Source organism: Ixodes scapularis, unplaced genomic scaffold, assembly GCF_016920785.2.
Source record: "Ixodes scapularis isolate PalLabHiFi unplaced genomic scaffold, ASM1692078v2 PGA_scaffold13__105_contigs__length_92229423, whole genome shotgun sequence".
NCBI classification, from domain to species: Eukaryota; Metazoa; Arthropoda; class Arachnida; order Ixodida; family Ixodidae; genus Ixodes; species Ixodes scapularis.
Window position 1 is genome coordinate 23,373,886 of NW_024609839.1, and position 26,515 is coordinate 23,400,400.

Here is a 26,515-nt window from a genome sequence, read left to right on the forward strand (position 1 = left end):
TAAGTAACCCTCACGAGGGTTACTTACCCTTGTGAGGGTTACCCTTTTGAGGGTAACTAACCCTCGTAACCCTCGTGAGGGTTACGAGGGTAAGTAACCCTCGTGAGGGTAACCCTCGTGAAGGTAACCCTTTTGAGGGTAACTAACCCTCGTAACCCTCGTGAGGGTTACGAGAGCAAGTAACCCTCGTGGCCCTCGGATCCTCGTGAGGGTAACCCTCATGAGATTAACCCTCGTAACCCTCGTAACCCTCACGAGGGTTACGAGGGTTGCGGTTACGCCGACGCCGACGCCGACGGCGACGGCGACGGCGACGCCAACGGCGACGCCGACGGCGACGCCGCTCAAGCCGGGAACGGGCCCCTAAGAGCTGCGCTCTAAAAGTACGGTGGAAGCTCCTAAATATCATATTACAAAACCAACACCGTCTGACGATCCGACATGGTTCTCATCTACGTCATTGAAACCAAAATTATTCATACTGTCCAGTCGTAGAAGGCCGACTACTTCGGCCAGAAGGATGGGAAGGCTATCGCTGTAGCTCAAAATTTATCGACAATTGAATCAGACCCACGGAACACGGGCTGCTAACCCCGCCGACCCTCAGAAGAATGGGAGAACTTCGGGTTACGGTGAAATACTACGCTTGACTCCCCATTTTGCTTTTGAGTTGAGGAGGAAATCTAAGGTAAAAGTTCATAGAATCTTTCATTTAATAACAGAGGACGAAGCTTTAGAAAAATATACGCACAGCCGCCTGTTTACTCAGCAGTGTTATTGGACTAACGGTTCAATTAGATCAATTAAGTGCTTGGCCTCTTTCAATGATATCATAAAAACGTATGATCTAAAATCTGTAATAAATAAAAACCAGTCAAATGTGACAACAGTATAGAACTCCAAATTACGGCGATGCAGAAGTTTGAAAGCTTTGACAGTCATGAATCCTGGGAAGAACTGGCCCCGAATGCTCTTTTTAAACTTAATAATGTGTTTTATATTGAGGAATAAATGAATTTATATGAATATATGTTTAAAACTTTCGTACAACCCTTCACGTACAGCTAAATAGAACTCCAATACAGACTCAAGCGACATCGCAAGTAACAACTAATTCTTTGTTTTGTTTCACACACTTGCTTTGCATATTTTCCAGAGGTGATAAAAAAACGACATCATGGAAGCCAGAGCATACTTCACATTACTCGTGTGGACCTTCACAATAAATCACGAGGCATTGTCAGTTGTTGTTCCAAACAATGGTAAGAACTTAGAAGTAACATATATCTCGAATTTTTTGCTTAGGCAAAACGCGACAATTTTAGTATTTGCTAGTTTTTAATTATAGATGTCTCTGAGAAGTATAAGATATGTTTCTCCGTCGCCTGTTAAAAGTGGCCTATACTGTGCCATGAAGGTCGGACAATAAATATTGTTTTTAGATAAATACTGGCGTTGTGAATTAAGGCCTTAAACAAAAAAAAGGGCATTGATTATTTGATATATATACACAACGGCAAAACTCGGATATGCCAGAGAAAGAACAAAAGCATTTAAACCTTTAGAACATACAATATTTCCACAGGTGGAATACACTCTTAACTTTAACATTCATCATTCTGAAGAAAAAGAAGAAAACTGAAGAGAAAATTAACAAGTTTTCAGTGTTTGTAAAAGATTCTTCTCATAATAATTCATTCATTCGTTATTTTTTTCTGCTCATGAACAGCTTTCAGATATACATATTGCCAAAAGCATATAGCAGCTTGGACGCGATGAAAGACGGGTTAAAAACGTCAATGCATAGTGCGTCGATGGCATTATACAAATTCCGAATGTGTGTCATGGGTCAAGTTCGGAAGATTTTATTGACATAAAATCGTCTCGAAACATGAGTTTTAATCGTTGAAGCTAGATCAGGGCAATCAACTGCTTCGTGAAGATGTTTTCAGGCTAATAGAAGATCTCTGTCACGTCTTCTACCACTCAAGGTAGAACAACTGCATCGTTCTAAGAGTCATATATATTCAAAGTAAGCTGTAAGACAGACATACAGATCATAAAAATTCGAAACAAATGCTACCGGACATTTTCAATCATCTCTTTGTGCGTGCGCCCAATACAATTCTTTACGATAGAGGGAAATTTCAGCTTCGGTCTAATTAATAAAAAGTATAACCGCATTATGCTGGCTGACATGAAAATTGCACGTGTACTTCTAGAAACGATAGTATCCTTTATATTTTGAGAAATTATAGAGTACTCTAGCTAAACACGAAGATCACGAGGGCACTCGAGTCTTTGAAGCGAAGCATTCCCAGCTGATATCAAAAGTTAGTAGGCCTTAGCTTCCAAGAAAAAGACATAAAAACAGTCTGGGTTGGATTAAGCGTCGACACGTTCAGACTAGACCAACCACGTACTGATTTCACATCATACATAAGTTTCACAAAGCTCTACACAGCTCAGATCTGCATAAATAGCTTGATATCATCGACGTATTGCAGAATTTTCGAGTGTCCAACAGATGAGCTGAGGTCATTTAAGAAAACGTTAAAAATAATCGGTCCAAGTATGGACCCTTTAGGAACACCAGCGAGGGAAACAAAAGGCCGGAAAAGATGGAATATTGTACCAATATTCCTGGATCATGGTGCAAAGTGAATTACTAATGCCAAATGCTTTAAGTTTTTCGGCAAAAGTAATGAATTATCAACTAAATCAAAGCCCTTTAACTAATCAAAGCCCTTTAAGACACTAAGTTTGTTTCCACCGATCTTCCTCGCAGAAAACCATGTTGTGACTTTCTAATATCTTCAAGCAGGACTATTTTGTAGGCTTTTTGCAAAAAGCCATAAGATCGAGACGTGTTTATAATTTTTTCAATCATTTGCTCTTTATAATACGTGAGGATTAGAACGCTCGTTTTGACGAAAACCATGTGGTGTCTTTAGTTTGTCAGCTACAGGAAGAAAGGGAGAAGGAGGGGGAGAGTGTGGCGTGTAGGAAGCTGCAATTGGTTTGAAGCGCTGACGTCAGCAGGCGTCAACCTTTTCCCCTCCTTCTCCTTCTCTCCCCGTACTGAGAAACTGAAAGACACCACCGGGTTTTTGTCAAAACCAGCCCGTTGGATTTCGTCAAAGTCACCCATACAGCTGGCACGGAGCCAGATAGGAGGAGGCACTGCACAACACCCTCTGGATAATAAAGTCTTATTGCTGATTGAGAACGTGTCATCAGAGAAGGCCAACGCTGGGCACAGATTGGAAATGAGTGCCCCGTCAAAGCTCGGTTTCAGGACAAGTTTGAGCTTTGAGCCGATTGTTGACGCAATCGTCGTGTCCATTCTTGGCCCAGTGTAGTGTTGGCATTCTCTGATGACGCCATCTCATTCAGCACTACGGCTTGGTTATCTAGGAGGTGGCGCGCCGCAGCGCGGTGAAATGCAGGCGCAGTGACGTCACTAGGGTCAGCGGCATCCAGGTCTGTAGCCCGCCGCGATGCCCCCCCCCCCCCCCTTATCACCGCTTTCGTGGCCTGCTGTGAACCGCCCCCCCGCCCTCCTCTCGTGACCGCGCGACCCCCTCCCCTTTCACTGACCAGCTGCACCGGCTGCACCCCCATAAGCGCCCCCCCCCCCCTCCCCTGGCCCGCCCTTCTGACACCCCTGTGCACGCGTGCACAGTTGCCACTCAGCCGTCGCAGGTTTGTCTTCGCTGTAGGTTTCCGTAGTAGCGGTGCGTGGGCTGAGATATGTGTGTCTAGTTAAAATGATGCATGTGGTTGCCTCCACGAGTGATATAAATGCTTGTCGATTCAACAGACCGATCTCACACGCAGTTTCATTAAGCCACCGCTGCCGCCGTGCATCCTACGAACTGTAGTATTTCTGCACGAGCGACAACTCCGATGAGGGTCTGCGCGAGCAGAGCAGGTAGCCGCAAGAGCTGTTCGTGAACTGGCACCTGTCTCTTACAAACTACGGCTATGGCGGCGTGACGCACGCGTGGAACTCTTAGTGAGATCGGTCTGTTTGGCTGCGCTATTAAGGTTTGCTTTCGTCAGAGCAATATGGAACTATTATTTGCGCCTTCAGCGGCAACCGTCTCAGTCACGCGCTCCAAGTAGGTCTTTCGTAATGTTGGAGATTCTATCTATTTCCGTGCGTCTTGTTAATAGTAATGCTAAATATTAAACACGTCTCTTTTATTATTATATATATATATATATATATATATATGTATATTTAATTACATGTTCTTTCTCTTAAGTTACTTGAGTGTTTATTTTTCCTGTTTCTTGCTTTATCTAACCATATTCTCCAGCCAGTACCCCCACCTTGTGTAATGCCCGTAGGGGCCTTCAAGGTTTAATGAATGATGACGATGTTGATGATGATTACCTGCCACTATATTTGCTACATATTTTACTTTGAAAATGCTCTCCCACAGTCGTGAACGGCGTTTGTATGACAAGCAAGTGCAAGGAAGTTGGTAAGCTGTTGGAGAGGTTCTTTTTTATTTTAATATTAACATATTCGATGACAAGCAGAAGTAAACAAAGGACACATTATTACGTTCTTGTCCACTTTGTTTACAACCAAGTTGGATTAGAGACTGTCAATGGCTGCGTTTGCATGGATCCAACCAAAGCGCATCGAATTCAACTTTGACAATTTGGATTGGCAACAGATGGGTAGAAGAGGAAGAAGTAGGAAGACAGGCTGCGTGCGATTGGTCCATGCTCGATTAAATGCGCCACGATCGCATTCATGCTTACCTAGCCAGTGACATCTTTTGGCACAAGCAGATATGGCGCGCGACATGATGAGCCCTGCCACCGAGACCTAGCTTTCCTTTTCTTTGGTACATCGATTCGAATAGTGGGCTGAATTTGTGAATTAGGCGCGATTAGAATTCATCGTGGTTTTATTTCGAGTGGAAATCTAATTCTAGCACTGTGGCCGTCATGTTTTGAATTGCGTGCTCGGAGGAGTTACATGTGTCTTGAGAACTGTGCATTAGAGCTGAACAATTACGGGCCAGTAGGAAGATATAGAGTGTAGCTACATATAAGCTGAACACACGATTTTAGACTGCTCCGCTCTGGCAACGTCATGAAGGGACGTCCACGGCAGCGTGTGGGCGTTTCGAATCAAATGTCAAGGCAAAAGATTACGTGCGCAAACTTCCGCGGCTGTCGTTTTATGTCGCTGCCACAGCAGACCTTCTAGACTTCCTAAATAGTCTTTCCGTAGGGGCGTCATAGTTAAACGTTTTTTTTTCGCGGCCGCCGCACCGCTTTTCGCCGTATTTAACCACGTGACAAATAAAAATCTAATGCTGAGCGAAAGCGCCTTTATTAGGGCCACTCCACAGCTCCATTAGTCGCTAGCCACTAGATAGGCACTATAGTCAAATGTGTCTATGTATCTTGATTTTGCTTGAGGTCGTACTAAAGTGAACTAGGGGAGGGATAGCGACCTCCGCCAGCGCTCACGGCTGCCGTACCTCGTGTCGACGGCACGAAAGGGCACCACTAAAGCATGGGCTGTATGGCTCATGCTTCGCATCGCATTTGCTGCTCTGCTGGCGTTGTCATCGTCGTCGTCGTCGTTCTCATCGTAGGCGATTCAGCATTGCACTGAATTAGATATAAGCGACAAAGAACACGAGGGAAAGTTCAGAGGCACGCTTCACGAAGAGGTTCTTAGCTTACGACAGCTTAGCCAAGAAGTTCGTAAGTTAAGAACATCGTAAGAGGAGAAATCGGTATTCACGAACGCGTTCTTAAGTGGGAGGAGGAAAGCGACGTTCTCGTACGGAAAAGCTAGAATTCACCGGTGCTGTTGCCATGGCGATGGCGTCTTCGGCAGCACGAACAACCAATTGACGATTTGCAAAAAAGTGCGCGCCACCTATCGCGCAACGCCGGAAACTTGGGTGCGAGGCTAGAAGGTGGTTGGAAAACAACTCGTGCTGCATGGTTTTGGTTTGCCTTGGAGCTCGTGCACGCAAGCTGTCCTCCGTGCTTCCTCTTCTCCATTTCCCGGTGCTTCGATGGGAGATGACAGTGTCCCGTTTCGGGCCAAGGGGTGGGTGTCGGACGTGTCGCCCTGTAGCATCTCAAGTGATAGCGTCTGGAGCTAGCTGAACTCGGTCACACATACAGTCCGTCAGGCACATCGTGGTTGGGCGTTCAAGGAAGAGGGATGCGTTCCGAACGTCATGCTCAACGTCGACACCGCAGACAAGGAGCTCGGTCTTGTGCGAGCGACGTGTGCGCCGTCCATGAAGAGCGGTGTGAACGTCGTGTCGGCGCAACACAGTGGGCTGGCATGGCGACAAACAAATCAAACCCGCTTCCGCGCCTGTTGCCGCCTAGGAATAGCCGTCACGCCCATTTGTTTTCCAACCGAGCAGGGGGCGCTGGCAACAACACACTCTGCTCGCGCATGCGCAGCAGCTTTTTTGCAAATCGGCAATTGGAGAGCTCGGCATGGTTCGGAGCCATTCGGAGCCCGTGGATTTTTAATTACAAACACAAGCGGTCTTTCCGCCACCGCTTGTCTGGGCTTCGTGTCCATGCAGGGATATGTCGACGCTAACACGATTTAAACGCGCCCAAATGCTGAAACCGGGATACTTAACCGCCTTCGTTGACTGCTACGAACTCGATCGCTACGTAGTCACAACAAATGTCATCGTTGGTAAAAGACGGCCCGTGCCAGTCTTTTGCAAAGCGACGTAGATGGAAACGGATCACCGTGGCGCGTTTCGCGGCCTCAGTGATGCAGGAGCGAACCGACGTTAAAACAATATACGTTTAAAACTTTAAACTACGAGAGTGTCACCAAGAGCCACGTAAATACCAGTGCACACTTGGAGCGGACGCGCGTGTTTGATCGAAGTGCTGGATTTGCTCTGTTGGACCGCGAATTGGTAAGCGCCTCAGGACCGGTTGCTTACACTCGGCAAAGAAAGGTTGGACCGGCATTGCGTAGCTCACACGAACAGCTATAGCTCGACTGTGACGTTCAGTCGTGTCAGAATAAAAATGGTATACTAATAACAAAGTGTACATACCGTGCTGCGAAGGTAATCCGTATACCGTTTATTTGAGCTCTATATCACACAAAACAAGAAGGTAGAATCATTGTGAGTCCCTTTTCGACGACAGCGTTCGTCACCGCTGCCTCGGAAAACAAGGAGATGACAAGGGGAAGCGATTGACCTCTTAACCTAAAACTGAAGTCAGCGATCAAACTATTGATACGGGAAGGATACACGAGGGTCGCACGGGCATATTTCATTCAGCTAGCCAGCCGGTTGTGGGCAGACGGTCTTGGCCAAGGACCGTCGGAGCAACGCTGCACCGAGTCGGAGTGCCTGCTAAGCCTATATTCTGCCGAGGTCGCTTTCGCTTGGTCGGTGGAATCGTCGTTGTAGCTTTTCCCGGGTGTTTGTGGATCCAGCGTTCTTGTTCGCTGGGTCCACGCTTGAAAACGTTCCCCGCTAAATTTCGCGGAAAAATTTTTTCAGTAAATTTAGCAGAAACATTCACCCGCTATATTTAGCGAAAAAATATCCTCACAAAATTTAGCGGAAAAAATTATTCGGCAAATTTAGCAGAAACGTTTCCCCGCTAAATTTAGCGGAAATTTATTTCCGCTAAAAATATTTAAAACATTCCCCCCAAAAGTAGTGGGAAAATTTTCCCGCTATATTTAGCGGAAAAAACTTTCATCTATATTTAGTGGAAAAAGTTCCCCGCTACATTTAGCGGGGAATTTTTTGTGTTGAATTTAGCGGGAAACGTAGCGAAATTTTCCCGCTAAATTGAACGAGAGGAGGAGGGGAGGAGGAGGAGCATAGCCTCCCCTCCATACCTTCCACTCCTCCTCCTCGAGAGCTGCACTCTAATTCGGCGTTACAGGGAGTTGTGAACGGCTTCCATTTTCTCACCATGCTGTCAGCTGAAGAAGTGGACATCACGCGTGTGACATCAGGCGCTTAAGGGAACACTCGCGGAACAATGGCAACTTGAGTATACCACCGCATTCGAACTCGAGGGGCTAGGTTTATCCACTCTGTCTGACGTTAATATGGCTCCTGGGCGCGTGAAGAGTCGCTTTCCCGCATAACTTTAAATTCCAGCAAAGAAGAATGCGCAATTCTGCTCCCTATGGGAGGTCATATAATGGAACTTGCTTCCAACGGGAAGTGTCGGCAATTGCAAGCTCGCTTTCATATTGATCGCGACTGTACACACCAAGCGCCACTGATAACTGAAGGTTTCACGGAAATCATACAGCTTGAGTCGCAAGATATGAGAAGGATCTAATCGTTAAGATTGTTGATGCCTAATATGCACAAGCATCAAACTTTTTTAGATATGAAGACTCATTCCCATATAAATCAGCATAGGAGACGACAAGGCATATCCGCGATCTATCGATTTTTAAGATTGGAAGTTCAGTTAATGCACTCGGTGTATATTTCTGTTTAAACTTTTTTAAAAAAAAGCTGGTGTTAAAAAGAAACGAATTAAAGGTGAATTCTAGCATATAGGTTGTCTTGTTACTTAGAATATGACAGGCATTTGACCTGAACGCATCAGTAAACGCGAGGAAAACCGAAAAACCAACCGCTGTGTGTCACGTCATACCCAGAAGTTTCAACTATCGTTCACTTGACGCTGATGACGGAACGCGTGAAGCGTTTTTGACTGCTCGGGTAAGGCTTGCGGAAGCCGCAAACATGTTAAGATTTCCTGTCTAATGCGCCACGATCCTCTCCTTCACCGCAAACGGCAGCGAATTCAGGAAAGAGAGGCTTCAGCGCCTTTTTGAAAGTGCTGCTCTGACTACTTGGCGCATCGATCTGAGATATTATTTTAATATGCATATACTACTGGGTGTCAAATAAGATGATTTAAGTGTTTTTTTCACATATCCAGAAACGCTTCAGTTAACATTTACATTCCTGTTCGGCGCTTTGACACTTGGTGTGAAATGTAGATTACATAGCTTAAGTACCTGCTTTCTTACCGTCTCTTGAGATTCGGGGAGGAGGGGAGGGAGGGGGAGAGGGGGTGGTGAGAAACTTGATAATTTACGGAGGTACGTAGAATGGCATGCTTCGATGCTTTTGGAGGTTGTGCCATATTTTAAACATTTAAAATTACTTCACCGATCACATTTTTTTTTCTTTTTTCTGTGAGACCTACAAGTTATAGAGTTGAGACCTGCAGAAACCCATAATGCAAAGTCTTGCATGATGGGTTTATGAAGGCTTACAGAAGAGATTGTTAAACTGACCCTTTTTCTCAAGGCTTTTTGTATGTAGCAGTACGTCAAAAATAAATACAAAGTAAAAATTAAAAAAAAAAAATATATATATATATGGTGTTTTCATTTTTTCGGCATAAACTTTGCTTTATAGCAAAGAGCATTCTTAGGGACATGGACCAATCGGTGTCGCCTTGTACCGACTTTTACGGATTTGTGTGCGGAGGATGGATTAAAAGGACCGAAATTCCGGAAGGAGCGACATTTATCAGCCGATTATCGGAAGCCGCACGGATGGTGGAAGACAACATGAAAAGTGAGCGTTGAATCTGCCTTATTAATCGTTTTTGGTGTTTGAACATTTTCAATGATAAAAAAAAATTCCAGGCGCTGTTTTGTTGCTTTTGAAAACTCTAAAAGACATGGCCTATGCACGACGTCAATGTTATTCAATCCCTGACCCGCCCCAACACATAGAGGCTGGTGGTCGATGAGAGCACGCCACTAGGCGGCAGGTGCGTGGTGAGTCTCGCGTCGCACCGTGCTAGTGTCCCGCTCGATGTGAGGCGCCTTAAGACATGCTAGCGGTTTCGCTGAGGCAACTAGGTGGCGCTCCGTGGATCTACTAATGGTGACATTTGGGCGGGGGGGGGGGGGCAAGGCTGGGGAGCAAGGGGGGGGGGGGGAGGAGACGCAGGCTTTCTTTACTTAGGTGGCATTGTTTTAAGGCCCTGACGTAAAGATCTTCAGTAAGAGGAGCTTTGCATGGGGCGCCACAAAGATCACTCGAGACTTACTTACTGAATACCAGCTGAACGTTCGGAAAAGCGACGAAGAGAGAAAGAAACACACTGCTGGACTATCAACCCTTTTAATAAACTTCCTTTTCCTCAACCCAATCCTAAAAGGGTAGCTTCTTCATCTTCAGTCAGAGCTTAGACTTAAACTTCATTTTTCTCCTCACGAACCGTGGTGTTCTCCACCTCTTCGACTTTCCCCATCCTTAAAAGGGTAGCTTCTTCTTCTTCAGTCAGAGCTTAGACAGAAACTTCCTTTTTCTCCTCACGATCCGTGGAGTTTTTGTCTTCTTCGATTTTCGGATCTTGAAATATTTCCTTCCTTTTTGTCTTTTATACTTCCGGTGGTGTCACCCTCGTTTCACTCGGTCGGATCTTGGAGTCACAAGGTCCCAACTTGGTTCATCCGAGGTGCCGCTCTCCTCAGATACATTTTTTCTTTGGGAAAGAGCGCAATGGAGGCAACACTAACGCATTCACCTTCCCCCTCCTCAATGGCCAACGCCTCAAGGAGCTCCCTTCCAAGCTGCTTTCGGTGTTTTGCTAAGACGGTGACGCTTGTAATTTAGGAGCACATTTGCAGGCCCGACAATGTGCCGAAAGGTGGCCCGCCGACGTTAGTGCGGTCACAGAGGCTGCATGTTCTCTGGTGCGGTCGTTGATGCACCTCCCTGTTTGTCCTATGTAGCTTTTGCCACATGACATAGGGATCTTGTAAACAACTCTTTTTTCGCATGGGGCGTAGGGTGTTCGATGCGCAGTGCTGCAGGTCGTCGTCCCGTTCTGGGCGGTTTTCCGGTTCACCCTACGGCACATGGCGTACGCCTTGTTGGGGGCGGAGCACCCAACGTGGATGCCTTGTCGGCCCTCGATCTTTTTTAGCCGATGAGTAATGCCGTGAACATACGGGGCCACTGCGAAAGGCGTTGGGGGCTTCTTTTGCGTTGTTTGATTCTTCTCAGGATTTTGACGTACTTGTCTACAAAGCTTTTCACATACCGGTACGAGGAGGGTTCTCGAGTATCCAGAATCCTGGAGTCGACCCAGCTGTCCTTGAAAGCAGCGCCCAACCTTATGAGGGCAGGACTTCTGTAGCGCCGAAATTAAAGCTCTGGTGGCCAACCCCCGTTTTACATTTTTGGAATGTTCCGAGGTAAACGGAAGGAACCCCTTACATGAACGGGGTTCATAATTCCAGCACAGATGGGAAGGTTGAAACTCCAATCAGAGGTCTAAAAACCGTATGGAATTGTTGACGGGAAGTTCATGGGTAAAAGCCAATCCGTGGCAGCTATGTTCGAAGCTGCGCATGACCACGTGTAAGCACCCGTTTCTCTCCTCATCTGCATCAGAGTTGCTTAGTATGAGGAAGTCGTCAACATACCGTAAGATGGCCTCGATGAGTTGATCCTTTAACTGGTCTTGAATGTTCCTCCCGCACGCTGCTAGAAATAGATCGCTCAAGTAGGGGTCCATTCGAGACCCGATGCACACCCCGCTTTTTTGTAAGAATAGCTGATCCTGGTATGACACCACCGTCGCAGAAAGATATGCCGTCAGGAGCTCGAAGAAGCTGTCAAGGCTCTTCCCTGTTGAATTTTGAAACCCTTGAAGACCCTGCTCCTCAATGGTTTCTCGGAGGACCTTGAGGAGAGCCGCATGGGGAATGGAATAGTAGAGGTCTTGGATGTCCAAGGAAAAACCTGATACAATATCAGAACCCTTCTCCTGAAGAAGGCGAATCACTGCTTCAGAGTTTGGTATCCGGAAAGGATCGCCCGAAGGGTTAGGACAGAACCCAAAAGCACGCCACTCCAGATCATCGGAGATATGTCCCTTTCAGCATCAGCCCGGAGGGTGCTTAAGCAGGGTCCGAAGTTCGCCCTTCCACCAAGGTTAAGTGATATCGATAAGGTCCTAATGGTACGAGAAATCGCATCTAAGGCGCCTCAGAAAGCAACCTCACAAATCATCAACCTGGGTCTTGAGTGTTTGGCAGGCATAAAGAGCTTGGGACCTCCACGGATGAGTTTTGCCTCAACGGTGGAGGAATTGCGTCGCAAGACCCTTCCATTGTGTCTCTCAGACAAGAAGGGGGGGTTTGTAGTTCTGGACTCTGGGTCGTATGGAGACAGAGCAACACAAACTTTAGCGAAGAACTTCAAACAAGTGAATCAAGTTCAAGTCAAACCAGCCAAACGAGCCATACTCAAGATACTCGAAAAAGAGCAAAGCCGTGGGCTAGTCACAAAAATCAGAGGAGCCCAACGAGGGGACCTAAGCGTGTTCTTCTCGGCAAAGACACATAAGGAAGGGGTCCTTTTTCGTGCCATTGTCTCACAGCAACACACCTGGCAAGGGCAAGTTTCACTTCGGTTGGCGAAATACCTATCACAAGTTGAAGTAAAGGGTCCTTTCCGGATACCAAACTCCGAAGCAGTGATTCGCCTTCTTCAGGAGAAGGGTTCTGATATTGTATCAGGTTTTTCCTTGGACATCCAAGACCTCCACTATTTCATTCCCCATGCGGCTCTCCTCAAGGTCCTCCGAAAAACCATTGAGGAGCAGGGTCTTCAAGGGTTTCAAAATTCAACACGGATGAGCCTTGACAGCTTCTTGGGGCTCCTGACGGCATATCTTTCTGCGACGGTGGTGTCATACCAGGATCAGCTATTCTTACAAAAAAGCGGGGTGTGCATCGGGTCTCGAGTGGCCCCCTACTTGAGCGATCTATTCCTAGCAGCGTGCGGGAGGAACATTCAAGACAAGTTAAAGGATCAACGTATCGAGGCCATCTTTCGGCATGTTGACGACTTCCTCATACTAAGCAACTCTGATGCAGATGAGGAGAGAAACGGGTGCTTAGACGTGGTCATGCGCAGCTTCGAACATAGCTGCCACGGACTGGCTTTTACCCATGAACTTCCCGTCGACAATTCCATACGGTTTTCAGACCTCTCATTGGAGTTTCAACCTTCCCACGTGTGCTGGAGTTATGAACCCCGCTCATGTAAGGGGTTCCTTCCGTTTACCTCGGAACATCCCAAAAACGTAAAACGGGGGTTGGCCACCAGAGCTTTAATCTCGGCGCTACAGAAGTAATGCCCTCATAAGGTTGGGCGCTGCTTTCAAGGACAGCTGGGTCGACTCCAGGATTCTGGGTACTCGAGTACCCTCCTCGTACCGGTGTGTGAAAAACTTTGTAGACAAGTACGTCAAAATCCTGAGAAGAATCAAACAACGCAAAAGAAGCCCCCAACGCCTTTCGCAGTGGTCCCGTATGTTCACGGCATTACTCATCGGCTAAAAAAGATCGCGGGCCGACAAGGCATCCACGTTGGGTGCTCCGCCCCCAACAAGGCCTACGCCATGTGCCGTAGGGTGAACCGGAAAACCGCCCAGAACGGGACGACGACCTGCAGCACTGCGCATCGAACACCCTACGCCCCATGCGAAAAAGGAGTTGTTTACAAGATCCCTATGTCATGTGGCAAAAGCTACATAGAACAAACAGGGAGGTGCATCAACGACCGCACCAGAGAACATGCAGCCTCTGTGACCGCACTAACGTCGGTGGGCCACCTTTCGGCACATTGTCGGGCCTGCAAATGTGCTCCTGATTTCACAAGCGTCACCGTCTTAGCAAAACACCGAAAGCAGCTTGGAAGGGAGCTCCTTGAGGCGTTGGCCATTGAGGAGGGGGAAGGTGAATGCGTGAGTGTTGCCTCCATTGCGCTCTTGCCCAAAGAAAAAATGTATCTGAGGAGGGCGGCACCTCGGATGAACCAAGTTGGGACCTTGCGACTCCAAGATCCGACCGATTAAAACGAGGGTGACACCACCGGAAGTATAAAAGACGAAAAGAAAGGAAATATTTCAAGATCCGAAAGTCGAAGAAGACAAAAACTCCACGGATCGTGAGGAGAAAAAGGAAGTTTCTGTCTAAGCTCTGACTGAAGAGGAAGAAGCTACCCTTTTAAGGATGGGCAAAGTCGAAGAGGTGGAGAACACCACGGTTCGTGAGGAGAAAAATGAAGTTTAAGTCTAAGCTCTGACTGAAGAAGAAGAAGCTACCCTTTTAAGATTGGGTTGCGGAAAAAGAAGTTTATTAAAAGGGTTGATAGTCCAGCAGTGTGTTTCTTTCTCTCTTCGTCGCTTTTCCGAACGTTCAGCTGGTAATCAGTGAGCATGGATAACCAACCGGCTCAGCTACAGGCCATCACTATCATTCGAGACTCACGAAAGACATAAAAGCGAGTAAACACCGTAGAATAGTACAGAGAGGTAGGTAGTTTTCGACTTTCATGTAGTTTGTCTTTTACAATTCATGATCCCTAACTTGCTTGCTTCCAAAACGTCCCGGTGTTAAGCAGTCCCCAAAAAAGTAGGTAAGCCTAAGACGAGGAAAAACCTGCCAAAATCTTCGAGCGCTCATAAATGTATAAGAAAAAAAAAAAGGGGTATGGGCCGTTCGTCGAAAAAGAACTCGTAATAGGGCAATTCGAAGAGGGCAAATTGTCGCGTAAGGCATTTGGTCGTAGGGCGATTCGTCACTGGGACAACTTGACGAAAAACCGAAGGCAATGTCTAAAGATCTTGTTGCCCGCGTACTTGCTTTTTTTTTTAGCGTTCGTTCGTTTTTATTATTCGTCTTCTGCGTAATATCCTGCTTAGAAAATTGGGTATTTTGTTTCCTTTTAACTTGAACAACATTTTAGTGCCTAGTTCGACGCTCAGTAGAATGCTGCGGACCAACAGCGTGTAGGCATGTTACCACGGGTTACACGCCATTGTTGATAAGTTTCTTTATTCACCTTATACGTCTCGCATGCACAATCCACAATTTTAATCTCGTATTTGTAAGGCCCCCGATATGATTTTGCAAATCAACGTAAGGTTGTTTCACCAAATCTCTGGGCGTTCCTGAAGTCACCAAAAATGAGCAAGCTATGATGGAATGAAGCTGAGCCGAGCTGCGAGCGGGGTCATCTCCACGAGGGTGTCGCGGAAGCAGGCAGCAACGAGAGGCGACTCCTGGCGATTCCCCATCGGTATAACGGGGGCGATAGCATGGACATTGTCGATGCATGTGCCAGGAATATATCATTGTGTACGATTTTGTTGTCGGTAGAATGACATTGATAAAAAAATCTTTATTTAACGTACTTACTCTTTTTTACGCGCTCTTTTTTATAAAGTGAAACTTTTTTTAGCTCTTTACTTGAGTTTTTGCTTTGACGTACCGTTGCTTGTTTTGCGCAGTTTATGTGTCTGCGATGGCCCAAATTTAGCTCGTCGACGTGCGCGAGGCACGCTGACTGCGCATGCGCGACCGAAACATTTCACGTGTCACTCCACAATTACGTGGCCATTTGCCATCCATTTCTTCCATTAGTGACTGAGAGAGGTTCCAAGATTTTGCTGGACAAGACGGTTACTCACTGCCTCTCAGAAATTAGTAAAAGTTTAATGATTTGGGCCGAGAAAAGCTACCGCTGGTAATCGTAAGAACAATGCTCGATAAACACAAGAAATGCTAAGAAAATAAGGAATAACTATGAATAGTTTGACGAATTGTCGTAGTGACGATTTGCCCTATGACGAGTTGCCCCATGTGACAAACAACCCAGCTACCAGTTGACTCGCGACGAAGTGTCATTCGACGAACCTACTACAGACGAAAAAAAAGATTTTTCTTGTAATAGTTTTTTTTTTTTTAGAACTGTGGTTGTGCTGGCAGAAGATGCGGATGCCTCGTACTTGAGGAGTAACATGAAGTTACGTGTTTTATAGGTGCATTTTTGTTTATTTGTTTGCTTCCTCATTGGAAAGCTGTCTAGAAAAAATAAGAAAAGTAATATGCGTGTGTTGGAATCATTTTATGCGATTATTTTTGCACTCTCGTACCATAACGCCAGTGACTATCTATTTTGAACGTTTCTCTGACTATTTATTTCCAGAAATCCTTGAGAAACACATGGAAAGTCAACAAGAAAAAGTTTTAAATTTAATGGCGACTGCTTACAAAGTCTGCAAGGATACAGGTAGGCTTACGTTTGCATTTCACATAAATTGCTTCTGAGAGCTGGTGTGTAAAAGACCTTCCAGATATATTACATTGTTTACCATGTGACAACTGGATATGGCTCTGTCTAAGGAAAACATTTTTCTGCTTTCTAAAAAAAAAAAACACCTCATTACCCTGTGTATTTGCACCCTTCGTTAAATTAAAGTGACGAACGATATTTTTATGTGTTAAGTTTTGCCCCGTGAAGTTCCTGTTTAATACGTGTATATTTGGTTGTATATTTCCAAGAGTAATTTGTGTATGTTTTTATGCTGATTTCGTACCTATAAGTGGATATTTTTATATCTACATATTTTTCAAATTACTGCAACAATGACCTGTGGTAGTCGCGGGTTAAATTAACGAACAAATAGTGCAGCGCCCATGTAGCGCCACTGTACAGTCGTCGCCTCAGACCTCCACTAGGGTGTATAACTACCAGGCGCGCGGCCTGGTAGCGGATACGCCTAGAGCTTGGATAAAGACAAAGCTTTAATGGCCACTGAAAAAAAAAATACGTTTTTTATTCAGTTTGATTAAGACACGAGTGTAAAAAAAAAATTATTTTACGTGGAGAAAAAACATTTTCAGAGAAATATTGACGGCACGAAACGCAATTTAGTCGGTAGTCACCTTCTTTTCCCTTGTTTTCTTTCTCTGGATTTCCGGCGCGTGGAGGAGAGGTGGATCAGCTTCGCCTTCACGTTAAGGTTGAGAGAGTGTGTGATCATTTCGCTGAGGTGGAAAGAGTATATGACCATTCCGTGACGTCATAAACTTTGCGCGCCGAATTTAAAGTAAATCTCGCGCCGTCAATATTTCTCTAAAATATTTTTGCTGTCGTAAAATTAATATTTTTGACACGATTGTCTCAACCAGCTTGTTTAGAAATATTTTTTTAAGGGGCCCTGCAAACGACTTTTTTTTGTCTCTAATTTGCACCGAACCCTATTTTAAAAGTTATTAGATAATTTACAAGTAAATCACCACGCAAAATATCGCCTTCTCTATGAAGTCCCTGGTCCTGGCCTGGCTGGCCATTGATAAAAGCGAAGCGACTGGCTAATCGGCTGCGGCTTACGCTGATGGTCGCTTCGCTTGCAGCCGCGTGCGCGTCAACGGCTCGTCGCTTTTGTCAGCCCTCCACCGCGCTGCCGGTAAGAATTTACCGGGTCTATCGGAGCCGGAGCTCCGAATCCTCAATAAAGGTGTGGAGCTGTGAGTAGTGCCGTACTAGAACACTCTTTGTAAGCGTCCGGAGTGCGCTGGCGACGCGTCTCGGCACCAACTCGACGACGCTCAAGTTCGGGGCAAGTTCCGGGTGGGTGTCTTGTGGCGCGAGACCACAGGAAACCAATTCGTACTTACGCTTCTTGCAAAATGTGCCGCCAGTGTCGTGCGTCGTCTTCTAGGATTCGCGGGGCGTTTGCGCCGACCTGCGCCGCCTCTTCCACCGCTTGGTGGCGAGTATGCCGACTGGTCATATCGCGTTGATTTTTGGGAGCTTCCCGCGTCGTCCGGTTGAAATATGACGGACTGATATTTTGGGACTCCCTCCACGCCCGCTGGGTTGCCCTAACAACAAGAGATGTGGAAACAGCAAAAAAAAGGTAGACGCTGAAATAGGATGGCTTGGCCGCTTTAAAATGTGTTGATTACAAAAGTATACTGATTGCGCTGTACCACTCGGCATACATTTTTCTTTTGCCACGGCCGGTCTGGATACGCTCTCGCTGTCTTATGGCCTCTCGAGTGAGGCATAAAAGCACCTGTGATTGCAGTGCAGCACTGCCACGCAGATGGCTGGAAGAGCCACTGGACGGCCGAGAGCTGCGCCGCAGCGCGGTCAATGGATACGTCCGGTTGGACGCGGTCATACGATGCCGTCCGGTTGGTGAAAGGGGCACAATATCTGTATGGGCGCATGCCTTTCCCTCCTCACCTGCACACCGAGCGGCACTACAAACTTTTAAGTGCAATAAATACTATCACTATATGGGAGAATACCTTTTTATGGGTTTGCAGTTAAAGGTACGGGAGCGCGTGCATAAAACCAGTGTGGTATACCCTTGTTCTGTTCGCATTCCTCTTGGGGGGCCAGCACAACTGCCTTTCGATTTCTGCTTTATGGAGCAGATGTTGACTGCTTCAAAACAGGTTCACGTCCGGCTTCCTTGAATGCGAGCGTTAGGTCTCTCGAAGACCCATCGAACAGGTTGAGCCCGGCTCCAGGGGCTAGCTTCTTTATGCGGTATCCCGGTAGCTAATCCCCAGGTGTAAAGTTCCTGCTGCACACAACCGTGGGTGGAGATTTATCGTTTACAAGGTTCTTCCTAGGTGTCCACTTCATCTACGCTGTGCTTAACGATTCATCGCTGGGTAGCTGGTGGAAAGACACGCCAGAAGTCTTCCCTGATAGCGACTTGCAATTCGAGACACAACAGAAAACCGTTTTGCCGCGTAAAACATAATTTGTTGAGCAGCAGTGTGGAACGGCTTGAATAGTTGGGTCGCAGCGCCACGACGCAGGGAGATGTGCATGCTTTCTCCTGTGACGGAACAGGTCGTATGAAAAAGAAGCGCTCAAGTCCAGTTCGGCTGTTGTTGTGCGAACGTTGTCATTGTCAAAGTGCAGGCTGCATTTTTCTAGAGAGATGCTTTGTCGGCTTTCTTACCATGTCGATGATCGCCATGACTCGCTATTTCGACTGTTTTACAGGGAAGAAGACGTAAATAATTTTATAGAGTAAGTAAGTCGGTAAGATTAAGGTTTGAATGGCACAGCGGCAACGGCGGCCATAATGCGCCAAATAAAATGTGTATTAAAGTTTAAGAAAAACAGATGCTAGGTTACAGAAACTTTTTATAACTGGCGTAGATAGCCAGTTTTGTTGATAAAATCTAAAACCCGTCTAAGTGGTATTAAAGCGTTGTGTTCAAGGAAAATCATTGGATGAAAGGACAGTTGGCTACTAAAAAGTTCAGAAAAACATGATACGCGCAGTTGATGATAAAACCTACACTTCCATAGAATGTGTAAAACTGTAAGTAATTCCATGCAATGGACACTAATTGCCACATCTTCGCCACAGTGAAGGTACATGTGTGTCAAACATGAATGACCAATTCTCAAGCGGCACAGCAGAACCTCGAGATGGCGGTTTTTGTGAAATTAACTTTGCCATATGCCCATCATGGGTTTAATTGCATGGAGCTTGTTGTTGGTTTCAGTGCCCCATTCTAGCTGCCAAGTCTTTAAAAGAAATTTCTTTAAAAGTGGTTTAAAATCCTGGTAGGGCAGGTCAAAAATGCTATTGAATCTGTGGCAGATGCAGCCAGGCGATCTGCGCTCTCACTTCATGCTATTTCCGCTTGACTCGGTACCCAGCAAAATTTCATACTGCATCCAAAGCGAAGAGCTTTGTTTACTTTCAAACGAACATATTGTATAAGTACTATTTTTTTAGAAACCCTGCAAAAAATAGCAGATAAGACGCTTTGTGAATGGGCATAAATGACTGCGTTCAATGGCCCAGAGTATGCTCAATGGTTAATAAAATACCAGAGAGCTCTGCATTGAAGATGCTTGCCATTGCGTCAAGCTGCAAAGCTCTTCTAAGGTTACTAGTATAAAGGTCAAAGCCAACGGAACATAAAGATTTTGACCCGTCAGTATAGTACTTGATGCGACCTCTACGTATCCTTTCTTTCAAGGATAGAAGCTCTTGCTGAACAAACTGATGAGCAACGGTCTTCTTTTTAGCAAGTTATCACCACTAACGGAAGGTACGGGAGGTCGAGAGAGCTACAAATACTTTGAAGTCGAAAACCTAGTGAGCGCACTATTGTTGGCTTGTTTTTAAACAATTTACAGAATTTCGGGGCGTGTAAATTACCATAAGCAGGAACTTTTTTGATTCCGACAGCAATTTGTATTAATAATACAAGCTCAAGCAGTGTGGGTTTTTTTTTTTTTTTTTCAAGAGACACTTGATGTGTGTCTACATACAAGCTTAGTGCGGGTGATGTGCGAAGGGCTCCAGTGACCAGCCGGAGTCCGAGGTGATGAACCGGATCCAACATCCTTAGTGTGGAAGGTCGCGCCGAACCATAAACAATCGCTTCATAATCCACACGTGACCGGAATAAAGCATTGCATAACCGTCGGAGGCATCGCGTGTCAGTCACCCAAGATATATGCGACAGCACCTTAAGGATATTAGAGGATCGCAAGCACCTTCTGTATTTTTCCCCTTTAAATGAGACTTGAATGTAAGCTCTTTATCAAAACATCCTGCCTAAAAATTTAAGTTCGTGCCTCACCGATATTTCTGTGTTATTTAATTGAAAGATTGGATCCCATGACAAACCTCGTCGCAGGGAGAATGGCACAGACACAGTTTTCTTTGGGGAAAATTTAAAACCATTTTCATCTGCCCACTTGCTCATCCTGTTTATTGTGACTACAGTTGCCGTTCACAACTACAGAGGCTGCAGGACGAAAAAGATAATTGCACTTCATCCACTCCACGCATAGCCTCCTATATACTCTGTGCCTGCGCGTTGGCGCCGAGATCAAAGGAAGCCGACCGTCGCGCCAAGTTCCCGCAGTCACCACCAGGCGGCGCTGCCTTCCCAGAACAGGCAGGGACTGGCACCCGTGCTGCAGACGGCACTGACGGGCTCTTCGTTGTGCGTATATAAACGCGCCGAGCTTAAGTAAACAAAAGTGCGATACTAAAAAATAAGTATGGAAGAGAGAATGTACATTGAACAGAAAACCATACCATTAGGCCATGGCTAATAAACTTGTTTATTGCGTTTGAATTCATTCGCGACCTGCGGAAACGAATAAGAGGGTGCCGATCGAGAGTTTCATGAATCTACTTTCAACCACACGAGCTTTAGTCCAATCGTTGACGCTGTTCACAACCAGTAATCACAATTTTAGTACTTTTCGCTAAAGTGGCTTCACTTCAAAGATCGTCACGAAGTTATGCTTGTCCGTCACTTTCATGGCGAAATTTGTAAAAATGGGACGGAAGAACTTTGTGAGCAGTACATCCACAAGCTTTTCATGGTGCCCCGGCGCTGTGCACACGAGAAGATTGCGCTCTCGAAGTACTTTAGCAGCATTGCCCACGGCCTCTTTGAGCGGGCGCTTCAGGTTTCTTTTTTTGGCCAGTACAACCTCAATGTACCTACTCAAGCTGTACAGAACGTGTAGCAGCTCTCCAGAAGGGTAGAGGAGCCCGCCCCTGTCTTGATGTTTAATCAGTGCATCTGACGGCGCTGAAGAGCTCGGCTTCGTCAGGAGGCTCAAACACTCTTTGCAGGAGGTCCTCTCCTCTATAGCTCTTGCCAGGTAGCCACCGACCATAGCTAGAGCAGCTATATCTGGAGTCGGTAGTAGTGCCTTGTCCTCGTTCAGGTTCTCTGATAGCGTTGTTAACGCTTCCCTGGGGAAATGTCCTGCAGCCTGCTCAGCCATGGTTGTCTGATCTCGTAGCATCGTTGACAAAGAACTGCTGTTATCAACAGAGACGACGCTACTGCAGTCCGACTTGGAAGCAATACCCGTCTTCAACATTTTCTCGATTCCAGACAAAACAGCTCTGGCATCTGTTTGGTCATTGCTCCCTGCTGACCTTCTGAGCCACCCGAAGAATCACTCAATGGGATCAGAAGACATTTTCCTAGTTAGCACAAAGAGGAAATTACTCTCTGTCAGCAGATACTTAACGCACTCGACATTAGAATGCGTAGCCATGACCAGCCCTTGGTATGTTTCCTTGGTCAAAACGTTTTTTGCGAGGCATTGGCGTTTCATGGTAGAAAGATAGTCTATGAAGGTTGTTTCTAACCACTCCAGACGCTCATCGCTCTCAGAGTCAAACTGCCTGCAGTCTGGGTTGTTCTGATATATGTGTTTTGAGCAGTTGCTCACATCCATCAACAGAAACCACCGATGGACAGTGTCCATGAACTGAACAGTTTCATCAACATCCAAAAAACTTGCGTCGCAGGTGTGCCCCGCCTGCTGCTTGAAGAGCTTGAGGGCTGCAGTCACGGCAGCCGACAGCAGTTGCACTGCTCTTCTGACATTCATTTTCTCCAGGTTACTGGGAAATACGTGCTTCCTGGTCAAGAACCTCACTGGCTTCACAATGCTGTCTTGTTGCATTTTGTAGAGGTTTTTCACATGCTCTGCTGTAATACCTCCGTCTTTCCCGTGGTCACGAGCCAAAAACTGTGACCGCACGTTTTTTATCAGGTGGCATTGGTCAAACGCCAAAAAAAGCTTGCGGTCTGAATTTTCAGGGTGTGGCAGAACGTGCGTCAAAGTTCCGTTACACAGAAGTTGAAATGCCATGACATTTATCCGGTGATTGTCAGTGACAACTCTTACCACAACGAAGCCGACAGCTTCAACTTCCTTGAGTACTTGGCGCATGAGTAAGTGTAGTTCCCGGCCTTTGCAATTTTTCGTGAAAAAATAAGCCACTGGTATCCTAAAGCTTGTTGACAGGCCACTCAGGATGAAGCACAAAAGTGAGTTTGCCAGCACTGGCTCATCTGTTGTTTCCACAGGAACGCCTTGTCCATAGTCTACTTCGCCGATGAACGCATCCCTCTGCTTTACGTAGAGAAGCCGCTGCTTCACTCTCATTTCATCAATGATGAGTGAACTCGTTCTACTCTGGGAAGAAATGTAGGAAGACAGTTCTGCAGACAGCCTCTGCTTGACTAGGTCGGTCACACCTACTTCTCCGCGTGAAGAGCCCATGAAACGTTCTAACATGCTTCGACATGGGAGGCGAAGTATGCCTTCGGCCCTCATATGCACGTACGCTCGCGTTGAGAGATTTCGCAGTATAACTGCGTGACGTACTGTCATTTCCGTCCATGTAGGCTTTTTCTTCTGAAAATTTTGGATTTGCTTCAACAGCATCGACGCTTGTAAGTCTTTTTCATTGGCCTTTTCGCGGATATTGAGAAAGACGGAAACATAGCAATCTTCTTTGAGCTTTTCAAGTTCTTGCTTGTATTTGTCTACAGTCTGTCTCAGACGGCGAATCTGTGCTTTAAGGTCGCGCTCTTTGCCTCGCCACTTCATCCGCTCGACGGCCGGGACAAATGTAGGTACTGATACTTGTACAGCTTGATCGCTTTGTTGGCTCGTAGCAGGAACGCCGTCTTCACAAGTGCTGCTGCCTGACAGCAGCGACCCATCGCGCCTGTTGTTGGTGGGAATGTCATCATAATTCCACGGAGAGGAGTCGGAGCGGCTACAACGGACTGCTCGCCTTTTCTTTGCCATTGGACATTCTAACACACTGGCTCTTTTTCTAATGGCCGCGTCACTTCTCGGGACTTTTGTCGAAGGCTGCAAGTAGCAAGGATATTCTTCGAATATGCTAGGTACAACACCTTTCACAAGTCTTCGCGTTTTGCATCCTTCTTTAAAATCAGAAGCAGTGAAATGACGACTGCACACAGTTGAGTAGCAGGAGGTGGTATTTGGGGTCCAACTGTCTCGTGAGATGACTTTTACCCACCTCTGCCGCAACTCTTCGTCGCTCGGAACTTCGGGAAATCAAATCCCTGCTTCCTTCTTTCTGCTTGATGACTTACAGCCAGGTACGCAACAGTAAGCCATTGGGCTTCCCGCGGGTCGTCCCGGCAAGGTTGAGCTGTCCAACCACGGAGACTCGTCTTCATGTGCCGCTGCACGGACAGAAAGGAGAAAACTTTTAATTAACTTCTTTGATTTCTTACCGAAATGCGCTCATAGGTACGTGGAAAGGTCTTGCAAGACATAATAGACGCGCATCAAGATTGCGATGTAAACACGTGGTACAAACGACGTTGTTTGTTTACATGCACTGCCTCAATTGTTGCCGCATGTTCATACAAAAACGTGAAGCAACAAATACATATTACATTTGCTGACAATACCCCATACCGTTTTTTTGTAGATAAGGGCTGTGGCGAACGTTGGCGAAAGTGCACTAGAACCAAACTCGAGCAGAAGTCTTCTGAAGATGCGCCGCCACCATAGAATACCGCCGCTGACTGCGCCGAGTCTATCCCAGGATGCGAGCGCCCCTCGCGGACAGCCGAGGGGAGGAGGTGGACGGGTCCGGCGGAGCCATCGTGCGGGCATGAAAAATATAGGAGGCTATGACTCCACGTAAAGCGAGTAAGAAACGGATGACGGTATAACTTCAGCCAGACTGTTTATCTCAACTGCAAATAAGGTGGCACTTAGGACTCCACCCTGGGGGACACCATTTTCTTGCAAGAAAACATTGGATAAAGTCGAGCCTACTCGAACTTGAAATGTACGCTCATTTAAAAAGGTCTGCAGCAACAGAGCATGCGGCCACGCACTCCATAGTTGTAGAGGTCTCGAAGGATACCATACCACCATGTAGTGTCATATGCCTTCTCTAGATAAAAAAAAAAAAAACACGGACACGGAATGCTGCCGGTGCACAAAGGCCTCACGTATGACGGTCTCAAGTCGGAGCAGATGGTCCATGGTCGATCATCTAGCCCGGAAGCCACGCTGGTTAGTGTCGAAAAAGATTTCTCTTTAAAGCAATATAAGGTAGCGATTTATAAGCCTTTCATAAGTTTGCCCCAAACAGCTTGTAAGTGCTATGAGGCTGTAGCTTGCAGTCAGAGACGGATCTTTGCCAGGATTCAGCAAAGGTTGTAGTGGGCACATCTACAAGAATGCGGAAAAGCGGCAGCTTCCCAAATGTAATTGAAAAAGGACAGCAGGTGGTACAAAGATTCATGAGACAGGTGCTTTAGCATGTCATAGTGAACTCTGTCTGGCCCAGGTGCAGACTGCTTTCTTAAGCTGAGATGCACTTCGATGTCACGCATTGTGAACGGTCTGTTGTATGCGACAAATTCGAAGCCCGGCGTAGTGATTACCTGCTTCTCAGCAGCACACCGGAACTTTACAAGCGCCGTACTGTAATTGAAAGAACTACAAACTAGGTGAAAATGTTCTGCAAGGAAGTCAGCTTACCCTGTTAGCGATGCTGAGATTGAAGGAAAAAGTGGAATCCTGAAAGCATGGTACTGCCCGCTAACTTATTTGAGACGATCCAATACCTCTTTAGCAGTAACAAAACTATTTAAGGATAAAACATACTTTGTCCATGAAGCCCGCCTGGCCTGTTTTCGCGTCCATTGAGCTTGTGTTCTTTTTTTTTTAAACTCAATCAAATTATGAAAAGTTGGATATTGACGAAAAATTCCCCATGCCTTGTTCTGGCTTTTCCGAGAGGAAGCACATTTCTCATTTTACCAGGGCTTGCGCGTCCGGGGAAGATTTCCTGAGGTCTGTGGAATCGATGCAGAAGCAGCATTTATAATGCATTCTGTAACGTAAAGCCTCGCATCCTCTGGAGTCTAATGGAGAAACAAAGAGGGATCAAGTGTTGCTCCTTAACCAAAAACAGACCGGTCAGCCTCCAACTTTTATCGCGGAAGCCGGGTTGGTATCGATGAAACTGGTAAAACGTTCTCTAAGATTATGGGTAGATAGTCGCTGCCAAAAGGATTGTCTAAAACCTTCCATGAAGGCATCAAATTAGAGATGGTGATACTGATAGCTCGGGCGATGTAAAAGGGTTGTAGGCAGCACAAAAAAAAGTTGATTCTTTCTTATTGTGCAGGCAGATACCAGTTGATAATAGAAGCATTTCAATAACTCCACCTCGAGAGTCTTGAAGAGAGCTTCCCCACAAAGGGTGGAGGGCGTTACAATCACCAGGGATTAAAAAAGGGTTTGGAAGTTGGTTGATGAGATGTTTCGAGAGCGCGAAAACGCTGGATGACGACCTCACAAGTGGCACATCTCGGTTCGCTCTCGCAACTGTCGGCAACATACTCTTTACTAGAGCATTTCGCACAAGTGTCACTTCCCCGGCAGCTCCGTTACCCATGGCCAAACCTTTGGCACTTAAAGCACCGCTGAGGGTTCGACACATTGGGGCGAACACGGCACCGGAGGTAGCCTGCCCTTTTTGGCTTCTGAGAGGGCGGTGGCGTCGAAGGTCAGTATAAAATGTCTCGTTTTACGCTCCACACCCTCGCCACGGAGGGTGATGCGTCGAGCGGCAACAACTCCTTAGTCTGAAAGGCCTTCGACAAGTTCTTCCTCAGATGAGTCCATTAGGTCGTCCTCTGAGTTAACTCCTTGAACTGTATTAAGTCTCCGGTGTGGAGTAACATTTACTTTGAAATCAGACACATCATTGAGAGAAAGAAGAACATCACTTTGCTTTTTTGGTATTTATCTCAACAAGATCATCGGACGGCATTTTTCTTGCAGAGTAA

General features: G+C 46.3%; 1 protein-coding gene across 1 annotated transcript in view; it reads left to right on the forward strand.

Moving 5' to 3' along the window:
- The first annotated feature begins 1,171 nt into the window (after window positions 1-1,171).
- LOC115332177 (neprilysin-1-like) overlaps window positions 1,172-26,515 on the forward strand; it is an 81,424-nt gene continuing 56,080 nt past the window's right edge. The window contains exons 1-4 of the mRNA XM_040216234.1: window positions 1,172-1,262; window positions 4,452-4,493; window positions 9,444-9,605; window positions 16,047-16,130. Of these exons, the coding sequence (XP_040072168.1) occupies window positions 1,178-1,262; window positions 4,452-4,493; window positions 9,444-9,605; window positions 16,047-16,130 (373 nt within the window). The 5' untranslated portion in view covers window positions 1,172-1,177. The remainder of the gene's footprint in view (window positions 1,263-4,451; window positions 4,494-9,443; window positions 9,606-16,046; window positions 16,131-26,515) is intronic.